The 25,282-nt window shown below is 35.5% G+C and overlaps 1 protein-coding gene and 1 long non-coding RNA gene across 3 annotated transcripts in view; one reads left to right on the top strand and one right to left on the bottom strand.

The window, feature by feature from the left end:
• Nucleotides 1–746: 746 nt before the first annotated feature.
• GLRA3 (glycine receptor alpha 3) overlaps nucleotides 747–25,282 on the bottom strand; it is a 185,890-nt gene continuing 161,354 nt past the window's right edge. The window contains exons 8-10 of one of the 2 annotated variants that reach the window (XM_002745204.6): nucleotides 23,728–23,871; nucleotides 21,118–21,162; nucleotides 747–6,996 (exon numbers count right to left, since the gene is read on the bottom strand). In XM_002745204.6, the coding sequence (XP_002745250.1) occupies nucleotides 6,718–6,996; nucleotides 21,118–21,162; nucleotides 23,728–23,871 (468 nt within the window). In that variant the 3' untranslated portion in view covers nucleotides 747–6,717. The remainder of the gene's footprint in view (nucleotides 6,997–21,117; nucleotides 21,163–23,727; nucleotides 23,872–25,282) is intronic. The other variant, XM_002745205.6, reaches the window with a different exon arrangement.
• LOC108590766 (uncharacterized) overlaps nucleotides 14,257–25,282 on the top strand; it is a 148,761-nt gene continuing 137,735 nt past the window's right edge. Inside the window, exon 1 of the long non-coding RNA XR_001910411.4 lies at nucleotides 14,257–14,477. This is a non-coding gene — a long non-coding RNA (uncharacterized LOC108590766). The remainder of the gene's footprint in view (nucleotides 14,478–25,282) is intronic.

Genomic DNA, 25,282 nt, shown 5'->3' with positions numbered 1-25,282 from the left:
GTATTCTATCACTAAACTCCAGTGTAACAGTGTGGAGGAAAAAAGAAAGACAGATTAAAAAAGAAAAAAGATTAGGCTGGGTGTGGTGGCTCATGCCTGTAATCCCAGCACTTTGGGAGCCCTTTGGGAGGCGGTAGGATCACGAGGTCAGGAGTTTGAAACCAGCCTGACCAACATGGTGAAACCCCATCTTTACTAAAAATACAGACATTACCTGGGTATGGTGGTGTGCACCTATATTCCCAGTGACTCAGGAGGCTGAGGCAGGAGAATCACTGAAACCTGGGAGGCGGAGGTTGCAGTGAGCTGAGACAGCACCATTGCACTCCAGCCTGGGCAACAGAGAAAGACTCCATCTCAAAAAAATGATTAGGATTTCATTTTGAAATAGTCTATATGGGTAAGTGAAGGGGGTTTATTCAATAAAGAGATTTGGGAAGTCTTTCAAACCAACCAACAAACAAAAACTACAAATACAATAATGCCAAGTCGTTTTTCTAGTTAGTAACACATCTCTTGTTCTATATTTAGTAGAAAAGTTCCATTTACCATCCTTCTCATTGTGCTTTTTCTATAACGAAATGCATATATTAAGACTTCTCTGAATGATATCTCACTGACTTTGTAATCCTAGATGTAATAGTTTCCATGAGAACTAAAAGGTAGTGAGACCTTTGTCAGGAAAACAGCCTAATTCTATAATAAAATATGGCCTTTAAAAAAATTAGACGAAAGAGGTATCCATATTCTTGAAAAGTGTTCATTTTTATTGTTTGTGATCAAATTATCTACAGTTCCATGATAAATACTTTATACTGTTCACAGGTTAATGACTCTGATAGAGAGTTTGTCAGTTGCAAAATTGAACTAAAGATAATATAATGAAAAACAAGTTGATAAAGTCGTGCATACATTTTAAAACATATTTTCAGTATAATTTCCTGGAAAAATATGACAGCATTTGGACAAGGAAGACAGACTTAGACATAAGACTCAAGAAGACAGAAAAATAATTTACACCATAAAAACCATGAAATAGCAATATGTTTTTTGGTAGTCCTTTAAATAACTTGGCTCACTAATAACGAAGTCACTGTATATCATAGAAAGCTGGTACATGGAAAATATATGGCACATTTTCTTTTTGTTTTGTTTTTTATAGCATATCGTATTATATCCATAGAATGTCAGGGTACTTCACTCTATTTTTCCCCCAATTTTATCGTTTATTATACATTAAAATACAGACTTAAGGAATAACCATTGAATAATTCATAGAGAAAAAAGTGAAGGAGTGCAAAATTATTCAAGCATATTCAAGTACAACTTTACATCTGAATCCTTTCCTGGCATTTAAGTCACAGCTCCCTACCATTAATCAGTTAGGCTGGATAATATGTATGTGAGCGGAGGTTGCCCAAAGACACCTTTGTTAAAACCACCCCAGGGAAAAAGCAGCTATTAAAATAAAACAACTTAATTCATTGTACTTTTATTGTAGCTTTACTCTAAAAATACATCATATATTTAATATAGTTGACTGCTAGTTTTTTTAAATTCATATTACTCTGTAGAGTTTTATATAATATCTTGATATCTGATATAAATTTAAAAATATTTAAATTTATTGCTAAGTTACAGGAAGACATTAAAAGTCTGAAAATAATTTACATAGAATTTTCATCAATTTCTATTTATGTAGATAACTAATTTCATATTTCATTATTTTATATGCCTGAAAATATCTCATTATTAACACAATGCTCTCATGAGTGGCTTAAATAAGAATAAATCGAGTGATAAGGGGTTGATTGAACTTAAATACAGATGGCAGAAATATGAAAATACACAGGGGTTTTCTTATGAGAGGGGAATAAACTTATTTAGTATTTTAGGAAGTAAAAGTTATTTCTTGATGAAGATGAACATTTTTATTATCTAGAGTAATGTCACAATGAAACAGAAGACTGCCCTTAGAGTAATGAGCTACCTGTTGCTATTCGGGTGCTCAGAGTGTGGATAATATTACCCACAGTGAAGATGCTGACATTGGGAGGAAAGCTGAACTGAAACACATTTAAGGTTAATTTTAAATTCTGTTTTTGCTTGTCTGTTTTTGAGACAGAGTTTCACTTTGTCACCGAGTCTGGAGTGCAGTGGTGCGACCTCTGTCTCCTGGGCTCAGGCAATTCTTTCACATCAGCCTTCCTTGAGTAGCTGGGAGTACAGGTGCCCTCTACCATGCCTGGCTAATTTTTGTATTTTTAGTAGAGACAGGGTTTTACCGTGTTGGCCAGGCTGGTCTCTAATTCCTGACCTCACGTGATTCAACCACCTCAGCCTCCCAAAGTGTGATTACAGGTGTAAGCCACTGGGCCAGGCCTATTTTTAATTCTAAGAATATAAATGAGAGACAACTAAAATGAATTGCTTGAAAGAAAATAATTGTAAAACTTAAAAAGTATAAAATTGATCCTTATTAAGAGAATAAGCTTGTGTAAGTTCACATCAACTCTCTCACTTCTGGAATTTTTTCAGTCATCCAGAATTTCATATCATACTCTAAAGATACTAAATTTAGCACTTGGGACAGTGCCAAGCACATGTGAGGTACTCAGTGAATATTTGCTTACTCCATGATTAAATCGTAATCTTCTATGTTGGACACCAAGCATATGTATATATTTTTAAAATGTGTAAGGAATTCCAATACATAGCCAGAATTCAGAATCACTTTTGAAAAATAATACTCCATCACCTTAAAATTCTCCTGTTTATGTGTTAACTCTAAAAAGTACTGCAAAACTACCTATTCAGACACTACAAAGTCATCCAATTTTACTAGCTGTCATTTGAAAAAGGTTTTTGACAATTATTTTGCTGTTCTTTGAAAACGGTGGAAATAATGTTTTAGAATTCACTTGTTAAGGGTTAAAGACTTGATTCAGTTAGCTTTGTTTATGTGTTTTTGAGGCAAAAAATTGTTGCATAATTAAGAGACGGCCAAATCGAATGACCACATGGTTCATATTTTCCACCAGTAATCACTTAATATTGCAAAATATATCACAGGATTAGGGACCTTTGTCCAGGAAAATTGACTGCCTTTGTATTTTTAATTCGAAGGAATTCATCTCATTACCAACATGTAAACGTGTGTGTGTGTGTGTGTGTGTAAGAGAGGAAAAAGGAAGAGATGAAGGCATTACTAAGATGTAAAATGTAGACCAAAAAAAACCCCAAAAAACAGGTAAGTGGGTCCTAGCTACTAACTTGGGATTATATCTCTTGGCCTCATATCTGGGAGAAGCTTCCCCAGGATATTTTTCTCTGCCCTAGTTACTTTTCAATTGTAGAGAGTTATATTTTACACATGGCCTATAAGTATCTTTGTTGTGGAAGAATATGCATCCTGTACTTTTTTAGTAATTGGAGTACCAGGTGTCTCCCTTTGGAAGTTCACATTTTAATATCAGTCTGTTTTTAAAGAGAAGTGGGGGCTGAGATAAAAGTTTAATTTTAAAGTTGATTAAATTAATGCAATTTACAGTGTACACTGCTTTTTTATTCATGCAAGGTTTACATAACAATAAAAATGCAATGGCTCTATTTACCACTGTAGTACACAAATAAGAAAATAAAAACCAATGTATCTGCTGAGGAAGATGTCTCTTACACAGGAACAAAATGCAATGGGTATTATGAGTATTTTATTTGCAAGAGGGAATCTGTGTGACCATATACACTATGTCTTCTAATATATTGTATTAATGAACACCAGATTGTCTTAAATTTGGAATGGCTTACTATTTTTGGTAATTCAATATTAACTAGATGAAAAATACAGGTGGTGTGTACTGATACATTTTGAGAGTTAATGCTATTATCTGTGTTGCGAAGTGTGTGGAATTGCTTTTGGAGTAGGAGATATGACCTCAAAGATTGTTAAGGGTATCTGTCTCAGGATCATTAGACACATTTTTGTTCTCAGAATTTTGATCTTAGAGTGTTCTAAATTTTTAGGGGACAGCTGTGAATCCCAGTGTTTTCAGTTTCCCTCTTTTCCATTTACAAAATACTGCAAGTATTTCTATTTCAATTTTGGCAGGTTTCTCGTATTCTCTCATGTCCATTTCATGGAATGTGTACTTTGCAGATGAAAGGATATTAGCTGCCAATATCATATTCAGTCCTCCCAAGTAACCAGCACGTTGAAGTATGTTGTATTGAGAGAAATAGAAAAGCATATTTTAAAAAGTGGAATAAAAAATGTTTAGAAAAAGGGATGTATAGCATGGAAGATACATCTAAATTTGTTTCAATTATTATAACTACTTAAATTGCACTGAGTACTAACAGAACAGCTTGCTCTCTTCTGTTAAACATTTGGATTCTTTCTTTCTTTTTTTAAATTTCCCTTACTTTCCATGAGATCCAGGGTATTCATAATCTAATACATGTATTCAAGTCTTAGGGATACATAAATATATAAGCACTTATAATTCCAAATTAAGATAAAAGTTATTAGAATACATCAACAGAATAAGAATTTATTCTAGAATAAGAGGAGCAGCCTAGTTGATTCCCTAATATAGTTACTGAGAGTTGGATGGGCTCTCCAGGTATTTTTCTGTTTGTTCCTGGCAGAATTCACTTAACCAATGTTGGGAAACTTTTGAAATAAGATGTGTAAAGTATAGAAAAACATATTCAGGTGTTTCAGAGACACATCGAGATGATGTAATTTACACTTCGAACTTTCCTGCTAATTCTCAAGGAATACAAATGACATATCTTGCTCTAATCTTTAATACAAAAATATGTTTCCATGGTTTTGTTAAATACACATCATATGAAGAAGCATGTGTTTAACTTCCAGGCACACAGTCCTCAACGTAGGTATGTACAGAGTAACAAAGTCTTTTGCTTGTGGCATCTGCACATAATGCCAAACATGGTATTATTTCCTTATAGTGTTGTTTTAAATTACTTATTAAGGAAAGGAACTTGGTCTTTTAATAGAAAAAACTGCTTAACATTTATTATGTTTTAAAATGTCATTAAAAAATTACAATTGGATAAGCTAATGTACACTAACATTGTAAAGTTTTTAGTTTTAAGTGGTAGTTTTTGCTTTTAATTTGAGAGTGGTCGAAGGGTAAAAAATAGCATCCGGTTTAAGAATTGGCTTTTCTATCTTACATCTGAGTTATTTGTTTTCTTAATGTTTAAAGTTTTCTCTGCAAATAATCTGGTAGATTGAGTTTGTGCATCTGATCAATAATGAAAATACCTAAAAAGCATTATTCCAAAGCTTTCCCAAATACACTGATGGTAAAAATAGTTAAAAAAAAATAGCAAAACTGAAAAAGAGTAAGAGTCTGGTTCTATTTACCAAGGCCTCTGTCATATATTTGCAACCAATTACCCTACAAAAAACAAGTTACTAATGCTCTGTTGTTGTTGAAGTAGTCCATAGGGTCATTGATAAATTTTACATAAAAATTTCATTTAAACTTATTCGAATCTTGTGAATGGCTTTGAAATCATTAATTCAGAAATAGAAAAACAGTCCTCACTTTATAGAAATGACTTACTTATATCATTTAAAATTAAAACTTTCCCTTCTTATATTTGGAGATAGGAATTGGGAGCCATATCACACTGATGGGAAAATTGTTTTTATTAAAAAAACTTTCATGAATTCATTTTCATTTTCATTGTATTCATTTTTATCAAAATGTAAATACTTTAATCCCATTGAATTTTAAAGTCATATTCTAAACTAAAACATAAAAATCTCACTGAATTCTGTTCAATTATATCAAAATATTAAACACAATCACATCTAGGTAAGCAGCTATTAAAAATCTAACCAGAACAAGGGTACTGGCTTGAATTGTTCAATATTTGGCAGTAACTTAAAATACATAGCTATAACACTTATTTAAAAACATAGTTGTTTTCTGTATTTCCACCTTCGTTCTGAGAGATAGAAAGTTTAAGAAAAGTAGATCATGACTGTAGCATGATCTCTTATAATACTTGTTTACAATTTGCACAGAGGAAAATTTAATATTCTAAACAATTAAATTTAGTATTCCAAACCATTAAAGTCTTTTAATACTCTTATTTGAAAATTCTCAAAATTACATACGTTGGTTAAGTACTATTTGTACATATGTTGGATAAATCCTCCATTAATATGAGTTAATTTCCCACTGTTACTGATTACTTTGTAACTATACTATAAGAAAATAGTTTTAAATCTCAAACTATTAGTTTTTATTATCTTTATAATTTCCCTCTTTTCCTGTCATAAAGTTTACTGTGTGAAGTTTGCTTTTGTAAGATAAAATAGCATTAAATTACAAATTAAGAAATTTCAAAGTAGTTTTCATGTCTATTATTATGAGATATTATGTAACATATAAACACATTGGCAGTAAAGCTTCTACTTACATGGTTTACTGTGAAAAAACAAATAATCTGGAATTAATATGAAATAAAATCCCCTAATGAATATTTTATGTTTATTAAAATAATCTTATCTGTCTCATGACTTTGCATAGCTACCCAAAATACAAACCTTTTCCATATGTCGTCTTAATACAAGGGTCATCAATTGTACACCACACACACACATACAACATACACACCTATGGCAGAGACGCTTTCTTCTGAATTGACCATTTCCACTTGCTTGCCCTCAGAAACTTAATCTTGCTGCTGATGAATATCCTCGTGCCTAAGAATTTTATAGATAACCCAGTAGAAAATATTAAAAATCAAAAAAGCTAATGGGAAGCAGGCTCGGGAGATGGTGTCAATCTTCTTGGCCCGGTCGATAAAGACCTTCCTCATTTCATCAGGGCTTTTTGGCATTACCTGGACGGGGTGGTTGGGGCCCTTTGGAGTCATGCCATCTTTTGCTTGTAGACATGGTCCCATTCCATAGGCTGTGAAGCTGAATCGACTTTCCCTTACCTCATCATCCTGTCAAAGAAAAATTTGAGCAGGCCCTTTAATAATAGAATAGAGCACACATAACAGGCATCTCAGAATCATAACCAATTTTATCATGGTTAATGTTTACATTAATATAAGGAAAGGATAACAGAAGCATATAAAAATAAGTTGCTTTTGTCCCCCACTGAAGTTTTATTTATTTATGCTACTGTATTATATGGATGTGCCCATTAATGAATGTGAAATCTCAAAAGATACGTTTTAATGGGAAAACTAAATTCTCATGTTGTCTACATATTGCTTGAATATATAAATTTAAAAAAAACAGGAAAAAATCTATTGGGATATTGTGTTATATATGTTCACAAACTAGATTTTTTTGCATTATTTGTTTAAATGAATAAATGTGTGGTGGCAAAGGGGAACATACCAGGATTATTGACTGAATTTTTCTCTCTCATGGAGACAAACCTTAAAAAATTTTTTCTTTCAATTTGAAGTCACTTCCTCAGAAAATACAGTCTAGTTCAATAACACTGCCTGGCTTATGTTACCCTCCCTTTATGCTATTTTTCTGTTTTACACTAACCATTTTGGAAAACCTAGAAGATAGTCATGTATTCTAGTTTATATACAACTACTTTTCAGGCACATCAGTTTGGTTAAAATTGCCAATAAAATTTGGCAGAAGTTTATTTATTGTTAAGGACATAAACTTTTCATAAATTTATTATTACTATGTTCTTCTAAAAAGTATCATTTCTTTTAAATGTGGCAAATTGAAGACAATTTTCCACATTTGTAAATGAAAAGATTTAAAGGAAAATTATTTAATAATATATGATAAATGCAATATGCTTATGAGAGAAATATAATATTTAATAATGTAATGTAAATTATTAAGAATAATTTACTTTAATACATTTATTTAGAATGTAATGGTAGTTGGTTACCAATAATTAAGGTACTAAAAGTGAAGGTCTAAATAATGAGAAGATATTTAATAAAGTTGTTATATCTCTCCTATAATAACACCTTTCCATAATAATATAAGAGATAAAATAATTGACTTGAAGTCTTGAAAATTATGGGCTGGGCATGGTGACTCATGCCTGTAATACCAGCACTTTGGGAGGTGGAGGTGGGTGGATCACGAAGTCAGGAGATGGAGACCATCTTGGCCAACAGGGTGAAACCACATCTCTACTAAACATACAAAAATTAGCTGGGTGTGGTGGCACACATGTGTAATCCCAGCTACTCAGGAGACTGAAGCAGAGAACCCAGGAGGTGGAGGTTGCAGTGAGCCAAGATCATGCCACTGCACTACAGCCTGAGCCACAGAGCCAGACTCTGTCTCAAAAAAAAAAAAAAAGAAGAAGAAGTAGACAAGAAAATTATGTTGGTTCTGTGAAAGTAGCTGCTCTATGAATAATATATTATAAAATATGAAAGTGAAAATATACAAGTTATTATGAATTATGAAATGAGAAGATGACCACAGTTGATGCAGTAAGGTATAAAATAGTTTTTTGGGAATTATGAAAGTAACGTAATTCCACCTGAAAAACAAAAGTATATTATTATTGGAAAATATTTCCATTGTAAGATATATAAACAATTGAATTTTGAGGACACAAGTTTGAAAGAAAAACTGTCAACCCAACCTACCTGAGACTACTGTTATAATCTTGCAAAAATTGAAAATTGATTTTCCAGTATTCTGTAATAAGCATGTTCACTTAGACTACCATTGCTTTGGCTTCCACGAAACTTTTAAGGCAGATTTATTATTTGCCTTAAAGTTTTCTATATCTTACAAATTGGGATTAAATTGTTGTTATGTAAGTGCTAAAATAGCATCTTTATAACTTCGAAAATCATGCTGGCTTTTGCATTTCTAAAGGAAAATGTAGGTTACCCAGGTAATTCACACTATTTTGTGTACAAATCAGCTGAATGTTGAAGTATAAAATAGGCTCTGAAATTATATCAAACTATGTGTTAAAAAAATCTATCTCAAATTAAGACAAACGGTAACTTCTTATTGAGTATTTACAATGAGGTGTTGACATGTTAGTTGAAGAACTTGAGAAATTCATTGTCAAATGCTCAGATTTCAGGATTCTCTCTGATGTGCTAGTAAAGCAGAATTCATTGACTACCTTTCTAATGATCTGTTCTGAATAACTTGTAAATACATTTATTTATTTATTTTTAAGATGGAGTTTCGCTCTTGTTGCCCAGGCTGGAGTGCAATGGTGCAATCTCTACTCATGGCAACCTCCACCTCCTAGGTTCAAGCGATTCTCCTGCCTCAGTCTCCTGAGTAGCTGGGATTGCAGGCATGTGCCACCATGCCTGGCTAATTTTGTATTTTTAGTAGAGTTGGGGTTTCTCCATATTGGTCAGGCTGGTCTTGAACTCCTGACCTCAGGTGATCCACCTGCCTTGACCTCCCAAAGTGCTAAGATTACAGGTGTGAGCCACTGTGTCCTGCCAATAACTTATTTTAAGACTTTAGAGACCCTAGCTGCTCATCTCAAAACAGAGATGATCTATTTAAAAGTAACATTTGTGAGCAACTGAATTTTTCTCATTTGTATGTCTCCATATAGCTGAGTGCGAGTAAAGAGTTAACATTCAGCCTTGGCTGTTACAGAAGTGCGGACAATGACCACTGATTTCCTGAGCATCATTCCACTGAAAACAATAGAGGTAGGCTATATGGGGAATTGGAGTCCGCCTCATTGACTGTGAGGGGCTGCACCTGCATTGGGGAGCTGTGCATTGGCCTGAAGACCTTTGGCCCATGTGCTAGATTGTATACAAGTGTGGTTTGGAGCAAAGGCTGTGATTCTCTGTGTGAAGATGATCATATACACCCTGACTTTCGTCCAGGGCAGCTGTACCTATGTGTTCTGTGTGATGAGGGGCAAAAGAAGCTGTGCTCTTGAGAACCTGCTGAGTCTCCTGTGTGAGGCAGATGCTAGAGGCCTGATGGGTTTCCTGCCTCACATCCTCCTAGGAGGCTGAGTGAACATAATGTTAGGTTAAAGCCCATGGGTGTCCTGAGAGTCTGTATGACAACTTGAACCCCAAATCTCAGCAGCAGTGGACAGAAGCTGACCAGGCTTTCAGATCCTTTGAGACTTAACATGGCCAAATGTTCCAGGAGGAAGTTCTGAGGAGAATCTGATGCTGATCCAACCTGGTTTTAAGATAGCAAAGACTCTGAAGAAAAGAACATGCTGAATATTACAATTGGAATATGAATGGCACAGGTTTTTCCCCTGTTGAATTGGAAGATGGATGATTGGTGAGATAAAACTGAGGGGAAAGTGGCCCAAGAGACAGTTGATTCCTTGTTTTCTATTAATCAGTGATTTTGAGGGCTGGGGTGGAAGGTCATGCCTGTACTCCCAGTACTTTGGGAGGCTGAGGCAGGTGGACTGCCTGAGCTCAGGAGTTCGGGAGCAGCCTGGCCAACATGGTGAAACCCAGTCTCTGCCAAAATTACAAAAAATCAGCCAGGTGTGGCGGAGGGTGCCTGTGGGCCCAGCTACTCTGCGGGCTGAGGGGGGAGGATTGCTTAAACCAGGAGGTTGGTTCCCACTGCACTCCAACCTGGGTGACGGAGTGAGAGATCCTGTCTCAAAAAAAAAAAGAAAAAAATTATCATGAAACAAACCACTCAAGGGAAAGAGAAACAGCCAGTAAAGCAAGCACAAGCAAGCAGCTTCATGACCTGAGCTCAAGATGAAAACAGAAGCCCAGATGGTACTTGGAAGGACACCACACTTAATTTTAATCTTCCCTTCTGTAACCCCAGGCAAGTGACACTGCAAACTAGTGAATATAGGGCAGCTCTGTTCTGTAAAAATACAGTGTAATCCACAAATAAAAGCCATGTGTGTAATTTTAAATTTCATATTAACTACATTTTAACAAGTTAAAGGAAACAGGTCAAAATAATTTTAACTTAAAACGAATTAACCCAGTATGTTCACAATATCTTTTCAACATTTATTAAAGTAAAAATTGAGATACTTTTCATTCTTTATCTCATAGGAAGTCCTTGAAATCTGGTTTGTGTTTTACATTCACAGCACATCTCAATTCAGACTAAATTTCTAGTGCTCGATAACCACATGCAGTTAGTAGCTACCAAACTGGACAAAGCAATTACAGCATAAAGGAGCTGCTCAGTTTGCTAAGAAGTGCTAGTAGGTCTCTAGGGAATCCATGCTTTCCTATATCTTTAGTGTAACTGACTTAGGAGCTAATAACGTATTCTTGGGTGCTTCAGTGTGAAAATGTAATGTTTGCTGTGCATGCTAACCCCAATTCTGCTGCAGTGCTATCATTCAGGAATTACTGGCAGGTATAACGTCAGTGACCCTTTTGGAGTAGGTGAAGCCTGGGGTGGTATAAATCTGATGAGCGTTGGTCATGGTGGCTCATGCCTGTAATCCTTGCATTTTGGGAGGCTCAGGCAGCGGATCACCTGAGGTAAGGATTTAAGACCAGCCTGGCCAACATGGTGAAACCCTGTCTCTACTGAAAATACACACACACAAAAATTAGCTGGGTGTGGTGATGCATGCCTGTAATCCCAGCTACTCGGGAGGCTGAGGCAGGAGAATCACTTGAATCCAGGAGTGTGTTATCATTTACACTCAAATAAATTAATAATGAAGAGGAAAAAACCTAAAAGTCGAAACCAAAATACTCCTAACCATCAGATTCAGTACGAAACAAAGAGAAAAAATGTTGGCCAGGCACGGTGGCTTACACCTGTAATCCCAGAACTTTGGGAGGCCGAGGCGGGCAGATCACTTGAGGTCAGGAGTTTGAGACCAGCCTGACCAACATGGTGAAACCCTGTCTCTACTAAAATCACAAAAAATTAGCTGGGAGTGGTGCTGGGCACCTATAATCCCAGCTATTCAGGAAGCTGAGACAGGAGAATCAATTGAACCTGGGAGACGGAGGTTGTAATGAGTTGAGATCGCACCATTGCACTCCAGCCTGGGCGACAAGAGTGAAAACTCATCTCCAAATAAATCAATAAATCAATGTATGCTGAGAAGGGAAACCGACTGATGCTGTCACTGCTGTGAACTGTAACACCTCTGCAGAAGAGAAGATATGTTAAGTACAGCAGAAAATCTGGGCTGGCCATATAATAATCAGAAAGGAGCCTACTCAAACCATATGCCCTGGCCAAAACTCAGGTAGGCACTGGGTTAGGGGAGTCCTTAGGCATGTGGCCCTTATTCTGGGAAGGCAGGAGGGTATTTAGATTCATGGGTACATTAACTCTTGAACTGCTCTACTGGGTTTTAATGATGGGAAAAAAAAATCTAGGCTGTTCAGAAGAAAGATCATGGCCAGAGGTACAGCTATAAACTCTCTTTAGGTGGCTGTTAAGACACGAAAAGAACACCGAAAAGATTGACAGGATTTCTGTGAAAGATTTCCTGACATGTTATTGCCTGCCGGGAGGATGGAAATCTGTTCCAGTTTTGGCAGCAGACTCCCCTAAGGAACCCTGTTAGATCTGTTCCTTTCAGCTCAGAAGTTAAATCCCACGGTGCCAATGGGGAATGGAGACAAAAGGCATTGACACAGGTTTCTAAATTTACTCCATCAGTTAAGGCAGCTGAAACAAAACAGACTGACCTGAAGGCCAGGATTTCCTTGCCCGATTCTTCATGGGGCTCTAAGGCTGTGCAGTGTTTAAAGATGAATTGTCATGAGAGTAGTGAACACAGCTTCTTGCAATTACCTAATGCCAAGGTGAAATATGTGGTAATATTGCTGGGGAACAGGAAAGCAATGTAGAGAGTGAACGAGAAGATGCCTGAGCAGGGAAGGAGACAAAGGATCAGCTATAGCAGTAGGTATTATGGTCACACTAAAAACTGAGGGTAGGAAAAAAAGAGTAATGTATACTCAATGGGTGGCATTGCCTTTAACCAAATGTGTAAATGTAAAGGATGTGATACATAAATGAAGGATCTTGCCATTGCTGGCTTGAGCCTAGTCCTGGGCAAGTCATTCCTTAGCCCAGTTTTAATTGGATATAATAAAATAAGAGCCCTCAGAATTGCCTAAATCCTCCTATGTAGGAAGATTACAGGAACTCTCAGCTCTGATTAATGGAATGGTGCAGGGGTGCTGGTTTTCATTAATTCTCTCTAGAATAGCCTGTCTGGCCTATGATAAAGCTAAATGGATCCTACAGACTGACTGCTGACTATTGAGTTCAGTAAAGAAGTTTCCCATCAGCCTCCACCATTTGGTTGGATGTGGTGAAAACTAGTCAAGAGTTTTGGACACAAAACTCTATTCATGAGTTCAGGACAGGAGGCTGGTTGGATTTGGGAGACTTGACTGATGTTTTTAGTCTCAATGGTTAAAAAAACGTCAAACATAGTATGTCTTCATGTGAGGTGGAGACAATGATAGCCTTATCATACATCCCTAAGGAAACCTAAATTCTCCAATATGTTGTCACAACTGGATAAGAAACAGTTTGGTCCAGATTGTCTTCAGAAGTACGTTGTTTAATAAATGGTAGTTTCCCTCACCAAGCAGAAAGTCAGGGACGTTGGAAACTGTAGTGGCACGTGTGACTAGGTAAGGGCAGTTAGTTAATCAAGATGAGAGGCAAGGTCCAGCTCACGAACCCACTTACAAGAAATAACCTGGTCTGAGAATACTAGCTACAAGTCACAAACATGAAAGGACAAACTGCTATTTCTTCTACATTCTACTACGTAAAAAAAGCTTACAGCACTGTTGATATTTGGCAGGTACATTTTGGATTTCTGTTGGCCCCACATTAGAAAGTAACTAGAAAACAGATTGAATTTCAAAGGGAAACTAAAGCAGACTGTGAGAGATCTAAGGCATGCAGTAGCCAAGCTGTCCCTCTGAGGTCTTAAAATTCACTGACTATGCAAGTAAAACACACATAGACTGGAGTTTCTGGAAAAAGTTCAATAGTGGCACTCTAAGGCAGCTGCTAAGATTCTAGACTAGAAAATTATCTGACACTGTCAGCAGGTATAATCTATTTGAATGACAGAAGCTGGCATTCTCTTGAGTTCTGGTTAGAAATAGCCCCCAAGACCAAAGGAATCTGAAGGGCATCAGTCTATATTTAGGCCTGAGATACCTGCCACATCATGGGTGATATCAAAAAGACATTCCAGTCTAAGTGCCCTGATAAAATTAAAATAGTACATTCAAGAGCAACTGAAAGTGAGTAACTCTGGTGGAATGCATTGTGTCCGTGTAACAAAATCCTGTGTGACAATGGGCCAGTGATGGACCTCCAGTTGAGCTACCCACGATGGTCTGAACCTCATGGCTTTCTTCCAACAGAGGCAATGCAGACCACCTAGTTCACCAATGGAAAGTCCCATATGGAAGGTCAGGACTCCATACCCACCTGGCACTACTCACTCCATGGAATGGATCAGGAGAAGAAAGCAAAGGTAAGTCTACACATGAGCTGACTTATGAACACTGGCAGGATCAAAATTTGGTTCTTACCGTCAGAGCAATATCTGGATATTCAAAGATTTCTTGGCCCTAGCTAGTTGTCTTGCCTTGTGGTCAGGCAAATGGGCCTTGGTTAAATAGGCAGTTAAGAACATCCCATGGTGGGAGAAGATGCAATTCCTTATAGAAATTACAGGTGAGAATTCATTTGCGTCCTACTGGTGCCTGCTGAGTTGCTGGCTCAGTAGGGTACTAGAATGCCATGGCAGGTGCCTTGTATTGGCTTTGGATGTAGCCATGGTGGTGTTCAGGCCATGCTGCAATAGGCAGAATTGTGACATATGCCCTGTCACCCAGTGAAGCCATTTATGTGGTGAGAGCTTGTCCTTAGTATCAACAAGAGAAAACCTGTGTGAAAATTGCTTTTGGCTTGACTTTTCCAAGGACAAGTGCTAACACATAGCTGTAGATGAAATACCTAGGGTTCTTGCCCATGGCTTCTGGAGGGTTCAGTGGCTATTGCTTGAAATTGACAGATATTCCATCTTGGATTTCCTTTACATTGTAACAAAAGCCACAGCTGAAGGTACTATTAAGGGCTTGGAACAAGGCATTTTTATATTAACTTGGGCTTCTCAAATAGATCTTATTTGAGAAGAACAAAGGAACACATTTTAGCCCAAAACGCACAACATGGCCCAAGAGCACAGCACAGGAAGAGCATCCCATATCCCATCTTCCCAGAGAGCAAAGGCTTAAACAGATAATGGAATGGGCAATTAATGCATTTAATTATTAGAGATGTGATGACTGTAAGGACATGCAAAGTCTGCATAGCCTTAATTTAGCTACTTAACTCTCCGATACATGTTTTCTCATGGCAGGAAAATATTTGCTATACTACCTATCAGTGTTTCTGGGTTAGAGAAGATACATAAAACACCTGACAAAACACTCAAATTGCCATTATATTATTAATATTTTGAGTGTAATATTACATTATTCTAGAAATTGCACAAAGCACAGTAGGAAATAATACTAATGACTTGAATCGTTTTACTATTAGATGCTTTAAACTCAGAGTAACCAAACTAGCACTAAAATGCTATGTAAAATTGTCTACCCAGTCACCTGTTCTCCGGGGTGCCTTGCATCTGCGCACTGTTACACTAAAGGGTTAACCAACAGCATAAAAGTAAAAAGATCATTCACCCCTCCAGACCTCACTGTTTCAGTTGTTGCAATACATGGGTTTTGCCACATGACTGCTAGAATTCCTTGCAAATCTAATTTATGCAACCAAAGAGTCTTCGCATTTGAAATGTGTTCCATGAAACAGCACAAATCATTTTAAGTATGCACATGAGATGAGGCATCGTGGAGTCATACTAGGACCCTTTCAGAAACAGAAATTCAGCTCTGTGGGAAGGAAAGGACCAGACTCCTGTACGGGGTCCGTCTGCGCTTGTAGTAAGACAGTGGATGACAGAGACCATGAGCCCCTGGACCTTAAAAACATCAAGTGATTTTTTTTTTTTTTTAATGACTGGCTTCTTGGGACTTTTTTGAAAGGTTGCTCCTAAACAGTAATTTTAAGTGCAGCTAAAGCTTTTCTATCAGCTTATTATTATTATTATTAGCTTACTAAATTAGAAGCAGCATTGAATTATTTTATTGCTTATTTCTGTACTTTGCATTACACAGTCATAAATATCCTGTGTTTATGTATGCTTACATGTACAGTGATATTCCTTATTGTAATTAGCACTCAAATACTTTTTTGAGATAATTAAATTTTGGGAAATAGCTTCAGTTTAAATTCTAATGGATTACGTGTAAAAAAAGGAAGGAATAAAAAAATATGTAGAACTTTTGATTCAGAGGCATTATGTGTTAGCCAATATTTATTAGGTATAAAATTAAGGCCCCTGACAACATAAAATTAGGTAATAATAAAGATTAAATAGAATGAACTAAAAAGTGGGCAAAACCGCTGACCAAAAAGTGAAATTAAATAAATAGTTTAGTTTACCCACAAGTAAACCTTCTTACTATGCTTCAAGCAAGTTAGAATGGTAGGCAATGAAAAATGGAGACACATTTGTATGTAGCACAATTTTTTTTTTCAGGAAGATCCTTTTTTTTTGTAAATGTAAAACTGACAATAAAAACATTTCAGTCATTATGTTTCAATACCATATTGTGAAACTTTGCGTGTCCCTTTTCATTTTTTTTAAATTATTATGCCAAACACTGATTCATATAAAATGCAAGCTGAAACTAGAAATATTAGAGACCAACAGAAAATAGGAGGTTGCGTATTGTCACTGAATAGAATTGCTTCATTTGTGTGATCAAACACAATACTGCATATTAACACATGTGTGAGGCAAGGGCTCATTTTGTATTTTCTTAGTCCTCAAAAATGAACAGAAAAAAGAAAACAAGTGGATGTGAGAGTGACAAAGGCATGAAGATTGTCACTGAGTGTGAATAAAACATTAAGCATCTAGAATAGCATGAAGTATTGATTATGTGAATTGCTGTAAAATATAACAGCATTAAAGACATTATTTTCATCTTAATGTTTCTCCATCAGTAGGCACCGTTGGGGCAATGTTTATGCAATTAAAGAATTAAACAGATTATTCCAAATGTCTTTTTATTAGATAATTTTCTGTAACTTTATTACCAATTGGGAATGTGACAAAGGAAGGAAAATTGAATTATTACTAATTTCTATTTATATGGATTCAAAATGTGTGGATTATTTTAAATTACTAATAAACATGGCAATGACTTATTTTTTTTGGGAAAAATCATTGCCCTTTGAGAATATCAAGATCAGATGAAAAAGTGAATGAATTAAAATTGTTTTTCTAAAATATCAGTCTAAAATAAAATATTCCGTGTCATACATCTACACACATTTTTAAGTCATTTATAAATGAAAGGTCTAAAATGGTGCAATTATAGATGAGGTTAAAACATACTTTGTTGTTGCAAGTAAATTGTTAATATAAAATCGTTTGAAATTTCACTCCAGGAGAATCTTGCATTTATTATAGATGGCATTAGAATTAGCTATTAATTAGCCAAGAGTATACTTGGCATATTAAGCCTAGATTCAGAAATGGTTTGGAGATTAATAAATGTTAAAATGTAAATTCAAAAAGATGAAATACTATATATATATATATATATATATATATTTTTTTTTTTTGAGACGGAGTTTCACTCTTGTTACCCAGGCTGGAGTGTAATGGCGCGATCTCGGCTACCGCAACCTCCGCCTCCTGGGTTCAAGCAATCCTCCTGCCTCAGACTCCTGAGTAGCTGGGGCTACAGGCGTGCGCCACCATGCCCAGCTAATTTTTGTATTTTTAGTAGAGACGGGGTTTCACCATGTTGACCAGGATGATCTCGATCTCTTGACCACGTGATCCACCCGCCTCGGCCTCCCAAAGTGCTGGGATTATAGGCGTGAGCCACCGCGCCCAGCCCTAGATGAAATATTATAGAGGATATATAAGAAATCAATGGAATTATTTATTTAAAAATCCATATATCTATTTCTAGCATAATATATTAGATTCATTGATTGCCAACTCATAATTATGGAGTGTCACAGGGTATAGCAATAGATATTATATGTTAAAAAACAGCATTTTTATTTTAGTTAACACTGAAATGGAAGTCACCAAAATGCATGTAAATTTAGATTAAACAAAAATTATATCACCTTATCAAATATTATTGTCCTGAACAGATTTTCAGGGAGAATATAGCTATAAGAAATAGTTACATTTAACATAAACTAAATATCTAAATATTTGTTCATAGGGAATAAAGTCTTACAATTTTTATCTTGAGAGGACGCAATTTCAACTCCTGATATTAGAGTCATTCAAACAGAATTTTCTTTGAATCTAAGTTATTGGGAAATAACTTTTCTTATGTATGAAAGACAATTGTAGGAACTATTTTAACTTTTTAAAGAATACCTTAGCTCTGGAATAGCATAAGCTGACCTGGAATGGAAAGATTATTGAATAATTAGTGTATATGGATGCCATATTGTTTTCAACCATGATTCCTCCTCATTTTCATCAAAATAGTATATATATATAAAATTGCATTTATCCTTAGACTTTAGGCTTGACAAATCCACAGGACAGAAAATCAATTATTTAATATTCTAAGAAGATACCTTGAATTATTTTTAAAGTAAGACAACATATAAAAACATAAGTAAATAAAATAAAGTTTGTGTACAGATGGTCAAAATGCAGTCAATGATATCTTTATTTTTCAAAAGATAATCATTGTTCCTAACAAAACATAAACTTGGTCAAGATTTCTTAAATCTAGAACTAATGGTCCATTCCTATTCATTTGCATATATAAATAATAATCAGTAGGGAAACAGAAACTAGAATACTGGTGCATGTTTTCTTGCAGCAAACCATTACACTATTACATTGCATTGTGGAGGAAGCTACATGAAATGCACTAAAGCAATCCCATTTCATCCACATCGCTCAACAAATAACGTGTTCGCAATTACCTTGGCATGTCTTTTTAAGGCTCCAGGACTAAAGTAATGCTATCATACATGGGAATAGCGACTCTAACCAAAATACTCCCCATATCATGCATACAGAAACACACACGCACACACACATAGCACTAGAGATAGCATCCATGACATGGTGCAGTGCGTAATCAGCACACAGCAGGCTGGGGCAGTGTGGGGTGGGGAAATTAGGATGTAAGAGCAAACTTGTGTTTCTTCACAATAGATGCTAGATTCTCTGGTACCTTCACAGAGGAAAAAGTAAGTCTGAAAGACTGTATGCAATGCTGAAGCCAATGCTGAGCCTAGTTAAAACTTTCCTAGGAATCATATTTCCGTTAATGTAAGGACCCCTGTTGTGGCGAACTTTCTACAGTGAGACTATTTTATTTACTTTGCCTGTTCTACCAAATTAGAGTACTGAAGAAAATTCGTGTAAACCAGTAATCATGTCAATAAAAGGCATAGTACCAACATTAACACTCATTTTGAATATGTTTATTTCAAAATTTAGATTGCTCAGACTGTTTCTAAGCAAATACATAGTTTTAAATGACAAATTTGATTAGCCCAGAGCATTGTTAGTTTGGGGAAATAGTTTTCAAAAAGCCAACTACCCCCAAATTTGCCCAATGCTTGAACTATTTTAAAAACAAATGTGATGTATATACTTTGTTATGAATATATCTGCGTTATTATATTGTTTCTTGTCTAAAAATAAGAATTTATTGACTGTCCATGAGGTAAGCCTGTTTTTACATCAGAGTTTTCATAAAGTACTATTTAATTAAATGACTTTCATTCTATGGTTTCTATAAACATTAACTGTTTAGCTGCTGGGGATATAATTATGTTGGTCTTTCAAAGAAATATTATAGTTTCTTTGAAAGTATATATATATATATATATCTGCTATATAGTCTAATACCTACTTGCATCTATAAATATATATTGCAAACACTATACCTGATTATGTAAATGTCATGCAATGAAAAATTTACAATTAAGATAATTGAGTAAAAGAAGGTAGATCAAGTGAAATTATTTTTCAGGGATGAAAAACAAAGAGAGAAGTGGGATGCTGGGAAATAAGATGTAATTTTAGTAGCAAAGGAAAATAGCTGAGTGATTGTATATTATAAGACAACATGCCAAGTACTTTAAGATGATGCCAGGTCTAGATAATCTGTTATGAGGTGGAGATTACTGCAAGAATTGTTCAGCATGTCTTTTGAGGGGATTCTTACCTGCAGTGTACAGTAGAATCATCTGGGGAGCTAGTTTTAAACATAGTTTAACCCAGAAATTTAGTTCAGTAGACAGAACTATTTGTATGTGATTTCCCAGGCTAAGTTCCTGGCTTCAGTGGATTTCTATTTAATTATTTGCATAGTAGATTATGGGACCCAAGTCAAACCATGGAGAGACCAAAATGATCTATTTTAGATTGCTTTCCTAATATTTAATCATTATACCTGGACATGTATATTTGTGATCTCTTTTTATTAGAAAATTTCAAAGGATGCTGCCAATCAAAATAAATTGTTCACTTACTATAAGTAATCTAAACATATTTTAATGTTTAGAATTGATTCTAAAGATACAAGGAAGGCATAAATCATTTTGTTGCCTTATTTTGAGGTCTCTTGTGCAGCTGCTTTTGGAATTTGTATAAATAAAATTTCCATTTATTTTCAACTAATTTTGTACAGGTATATGAGTTTACTGTACAAAAAACCTATGATGATTACTACAAGATATATGTGATATTTCTCTTTAACATATATTTTTAAATCATTTTGACCGATCAAATAGCTCTGTTAATAAAATGAAGGATAATATTTAAATATCCTTTTACTGGGTGAGACAAGACAAGAATAAAGTTTTTAGAAAAAGAAAATACCCTTCTTAGCTAAAGGGGGATGGTGTTTGCTCAGCTTTCAAAACAAAAGGGGCTGTGTTTCCCCACCAAACACTGCCTTGGTAGTGCAGAATATGCTGTCTGCTTTTTACTGATGAGCACATTCCTCTATTTAGAGTCAAGAAAGTCAATTTACCATATCTGAGAAACGGTAAAACTTCTCCAATGCAAAAGCTTCTGTCTGTGGGAAGGTAAAGTGGACCAAGAAGGATTGAGAAACCAGAGCATCAATTCATATATGATTAAATATAATTACACAATTGGTTGTAATCGCATATATCATTTGAACAGACATTTGTAGCAATTAATAGATTTTCACATATGCAAAGTATCTACCTCAATGTATAAATTGAACTTAAAAAAACTCTTTTCTTCATTAAATCATAATTACTTTTAATTACATTTGATCCCTGAATATATCAAGTAGTTATCAGAAAATAGTAAGATATGACTATTCTTGCATTTTCCTAGAGTACCAATAACTAGCAAAAATGAATATTTCCATCTTTCTATGAGCTAAAGAGGAAGGAACATCAAATAGTTTTATTTACTTTTACATGTGGTAAAACTGAGTAAAGAGTAAAGAGGTACTTAGGTAATAATAATTTTTTAAAAGAAGGACCCAGAATTGAGTATCTAGACGTGTAGTCTAATACTTTTTCTACTAGAAACGGTGTTTATTGGATGTGTGGTGGATGTAGGGTATGTCTGAGCTTTCACACTTTCCTCATTTGGACACCGGATGTGCAATACTTCTCTTTTCCAGTATTTAGAGTACATGCTTGATACATTCAAAATTGTGTAAGGAGAGGAAAAAAGGTAAAGAAATGGAAAATCAAAATGACAAAAAGCAAATCATAATCATAGGGAACCTGAGTATTGCTTTACTTCTAATTATTGATACTAGAAGGGGGAAAGTGGTCTTTATCAGTCACTGATAAAAAAGAAAGACCAGAGCATCACCCCTGTGATAAGCATTTGTACTGTCATTGTTGTTCCACCAGTGCCAGGTATTATGAAAAAAAAGAGGAGCAAGTAGGAGGTAGAGAGGGAGAGAGAACAGGAAGAAAAAGAGATAAAGGGAGAATGAGGAGGTATGAGAAAATGTAACAGACCAGTAGACCAGGGTGAGGTGAGGGAAGAAGATAATCTCCCCATCACAATATGTTTCAGTGTACAAAAAGATGTGCTTTGGTTTTCATAAAATTTAATTAAATGCAACTCTTAGCACTGGTTTTCGTTCATACATTACTGACTCTCCCAATGCTGAATGCTGATATTCTTTCCGTGCTAATTGTGTGTTTATTGAAGAAGTGACGCCCTTTGGAGGGCCAGTAAGAAATGATAAGTAAGTTACTGCTTTAGAATATGTTTAATACTAAATAGACTCAAGCACTGAGAGGTCAAAGCTTAGTGCTTTTGGCTGGGCGCAGTGGCTCACACCTGTAATCCCAGCACTTTGGGAGGCCGAGGCGGGTGGATCACGAGGTCAACAGATCGAGACCATCCTGGTCAACATGGTGAAACCCCGTCTCTACCAAAAAAAAAAAAAAAAATTAGCTGGGCATGGTGGTGCGTGCCTGTAATCCCAGCTACTCAGGAGGCTGAGGCAGGAGAATTGCCTGAACCCAGGAGGTTGCGGTTGCGGTCAGCCGAGATCGCGCCATCGCACTCCAGCCTGGGTAACAAGAGCGAAACTCCATCTCAAAAAAAAAAAAAAAAAAAAAAGCTTAGTGCTTTTTAAAGAAGTTTAATAAATATATAAATTGCAGCATAATTTATAAACCACAAAGAATCCTTAAAAAATTGCAACTTTAAAAATACTTAAAAATGCACACTAGATGAACTTCATAGAGGTTTATCTTTTGACTTAAATATACCAGGATATTGGATCCTTGCCACAATTACACAAAACTTTGACATTATTCTCCATTCTTTAAAAGTTCATTTACTTTCAGAATATCAGTTGACACATTCACGTTAGAAGTAAATGTGTAGATCCGCTGTCGATAGAGGCTTTCTCTTATAGAAAAAGAAAGGAGATTGGTCAAAACCACGTGCATGTCAAGGGAGATGCCATTACAGTTCTGCATGGAGGAAACACTTCATTTAGGGCATCAAAATTCAGTTAGGAGCTTACTTCTGCAACTTACTACGGTCTCTTCATGATGTTCCAAGTTTTCTCCTGGTTTCATTATTTATCAGATAATAGCCACGTAACAATAGCACTTTATTGTATTCTTATGGGGTTTCAAAAGAAACGTTTTTAGCTGATGAAAATATGTATCAAAAAGAGACCACATAGTTTTGCATGTATTTGTCATTATGGTATTAGTAAATAAGTAATATTTGATTAAAATAAATTACCTCTGACAAAGACACTCTACTAATTACATTTGATGACTTAGATGAAGTGAAACCATTAGAAATGCTCTAACATTGCAATTAAGAAATAATATATTTCATTAATTAAAATAAAAATGTGTCCCTCCAGGAAGTACATTAAAAAGAAGTTGATATAGGTCTCATGTAATCAGATATGCTGTTTAAAGTAGAGCTAGGTGTCATCGTTTTCTCCCTGATGCTATTTTTGACCTGTTCAGTTTGGATTGGAAAAAACGAAAGAAATTTTATATTATTTCATCCCCAGTCCCAACTGCCTCTCTTTTCATCTCCATTAAATACAACAAATTCACTTTCCAGTGAAAATTGGATGCTGCCAAACCCAATACATTTATTCACTTACCTTATTCTTTCTCTTTCGTCGAAATCTCAGCAGTTCTTTGTGTTGTCTTGATACAAAATTTACAGCTGCATACTCCAGAAGTGCTGCAAACACAAAAAGGAGGCACACTGCCATCCAAATATCAATAGCTTTGACATATGAGACCTAGCCGAGAGAGAGAGAGAGAGCAAGCACGTTCACTCATATCGTCACTTCCTTTGAGAACAAACTGAGTTTTCCTGATTCTGAATTATATCATCTAAGTTTAAAAAAATTAAAGAAAAGGACAAATCTTTTCTAGAATTTTTCAGATAGTAATTTTTGCAAATTTTATGTATTAGGTTTTTTTTTTTTTTCAAATTTAGGCAATAGCCCAAACGCAATGAAAGGAAAAATAAGATGAAATATAATTTCACCTTCAGAACAGTACAGTGCTTGAAACGTACGAAGGATCATTAAACTATGGGTAATGCTGTTGACTTTTTAGTTCCAAATTTTCATTAATATTTTTATGTTCAATTTTTTAAATTTTAAAATCTTAATTCTGTTAAGATATTTTTCTTTCATTGCATTTATAAATAATATATGGTTACTTGCTATTTATTTTGAAATATTTTTAACTTTTATAAAGACATGCTATAAGAATACTGAAAAGAGGCCAGGGGTGGTGGCTCATGCCTGTATGCCTTGTGCTTTGGGAGGCTGAGGCAGGAGGATCACCTGAGGTCAAGAGGCTTGGTCGAGATCACCCTAGCCAACATGGTGAAACCCTGTCTGTATTAAAAATACAATAATTAACTGGGAGTGGTGTCAGGCACCTATAATCCCAGCTACTTGAGAGGCTGAGGGAAAAGAATCACTTGAACCCAGGAGGCGGAGGTTGCAGTGAGCCAAGATCGCACCACTTCACTCCAGCTGGGGCAGTAGAGCAAAACTCAAAAAAAAAAAAAAAAAAGAAAAGAATAGTAAAAATGAGTAAAGGACTATCGGTTTCTTCAGCTGTTAATATTTAACTGCATGTATTGTTTTGTGTGTGTGTGTGTGTGTGTGTGTGTGTATACACATATACATATTCCTCCAAAATATTTGAGTGCAATTTGTAGACATAACACTATACACTCAATGAAATTTCACATTTAAAACATTAATAAAAATCCCACCACGTAATCCTTAAATTCCTCTCATTGACCAATTGTCTCAAGGATGCCCTTTTTTATTGAAAACACAGACTTTTTAAATTATTTTTTTCCAGCCCAGGATTCAATCCAAGATCATGTGCTGCATTTTGTTGTCATATCTCTTTCGTTTTCAGGGTGCGATATTATCTGTCTCTTCTTGCCACAAAAGTGGCATTGGTACTTTCGATGAGTACAGTCCAGTTATTTTCTAAAGTTTGCCTGATTTTTCCTCGTTTCTATAATTAAAGTTTGCCTGTTTCCTCGTTTACATTCAGATGATGGATTTTTAATAGGAACTCCTCAGCAGGAATGCCCTGTTCTTCACAGGGCACCCTATCAGGAGGAACACAATTTGGATCAGTTGATGAAGTTGATGTCTGCTAGGTTGCTCTATTATA

This window comes from Callithrix jacchus, chromosome 3 (genome assembly GCF_049354715.1).
Source record: "Callithrix jacchus isolate 240 chromosome 3, calJac240_pri, whole genome shotgun sequence".
NCBI classification, from domain to species: domain Eukaryota; kingdom Metazoa; phylum Chordata; class Mammalia; order Primates; family Cebidae; genus Callithrix; species Callithrix jacchus.
Note: the sequence above shows the minus strand (reverse complement) of the source record. Positions and strands in the feature narration are given on the sequence as shown.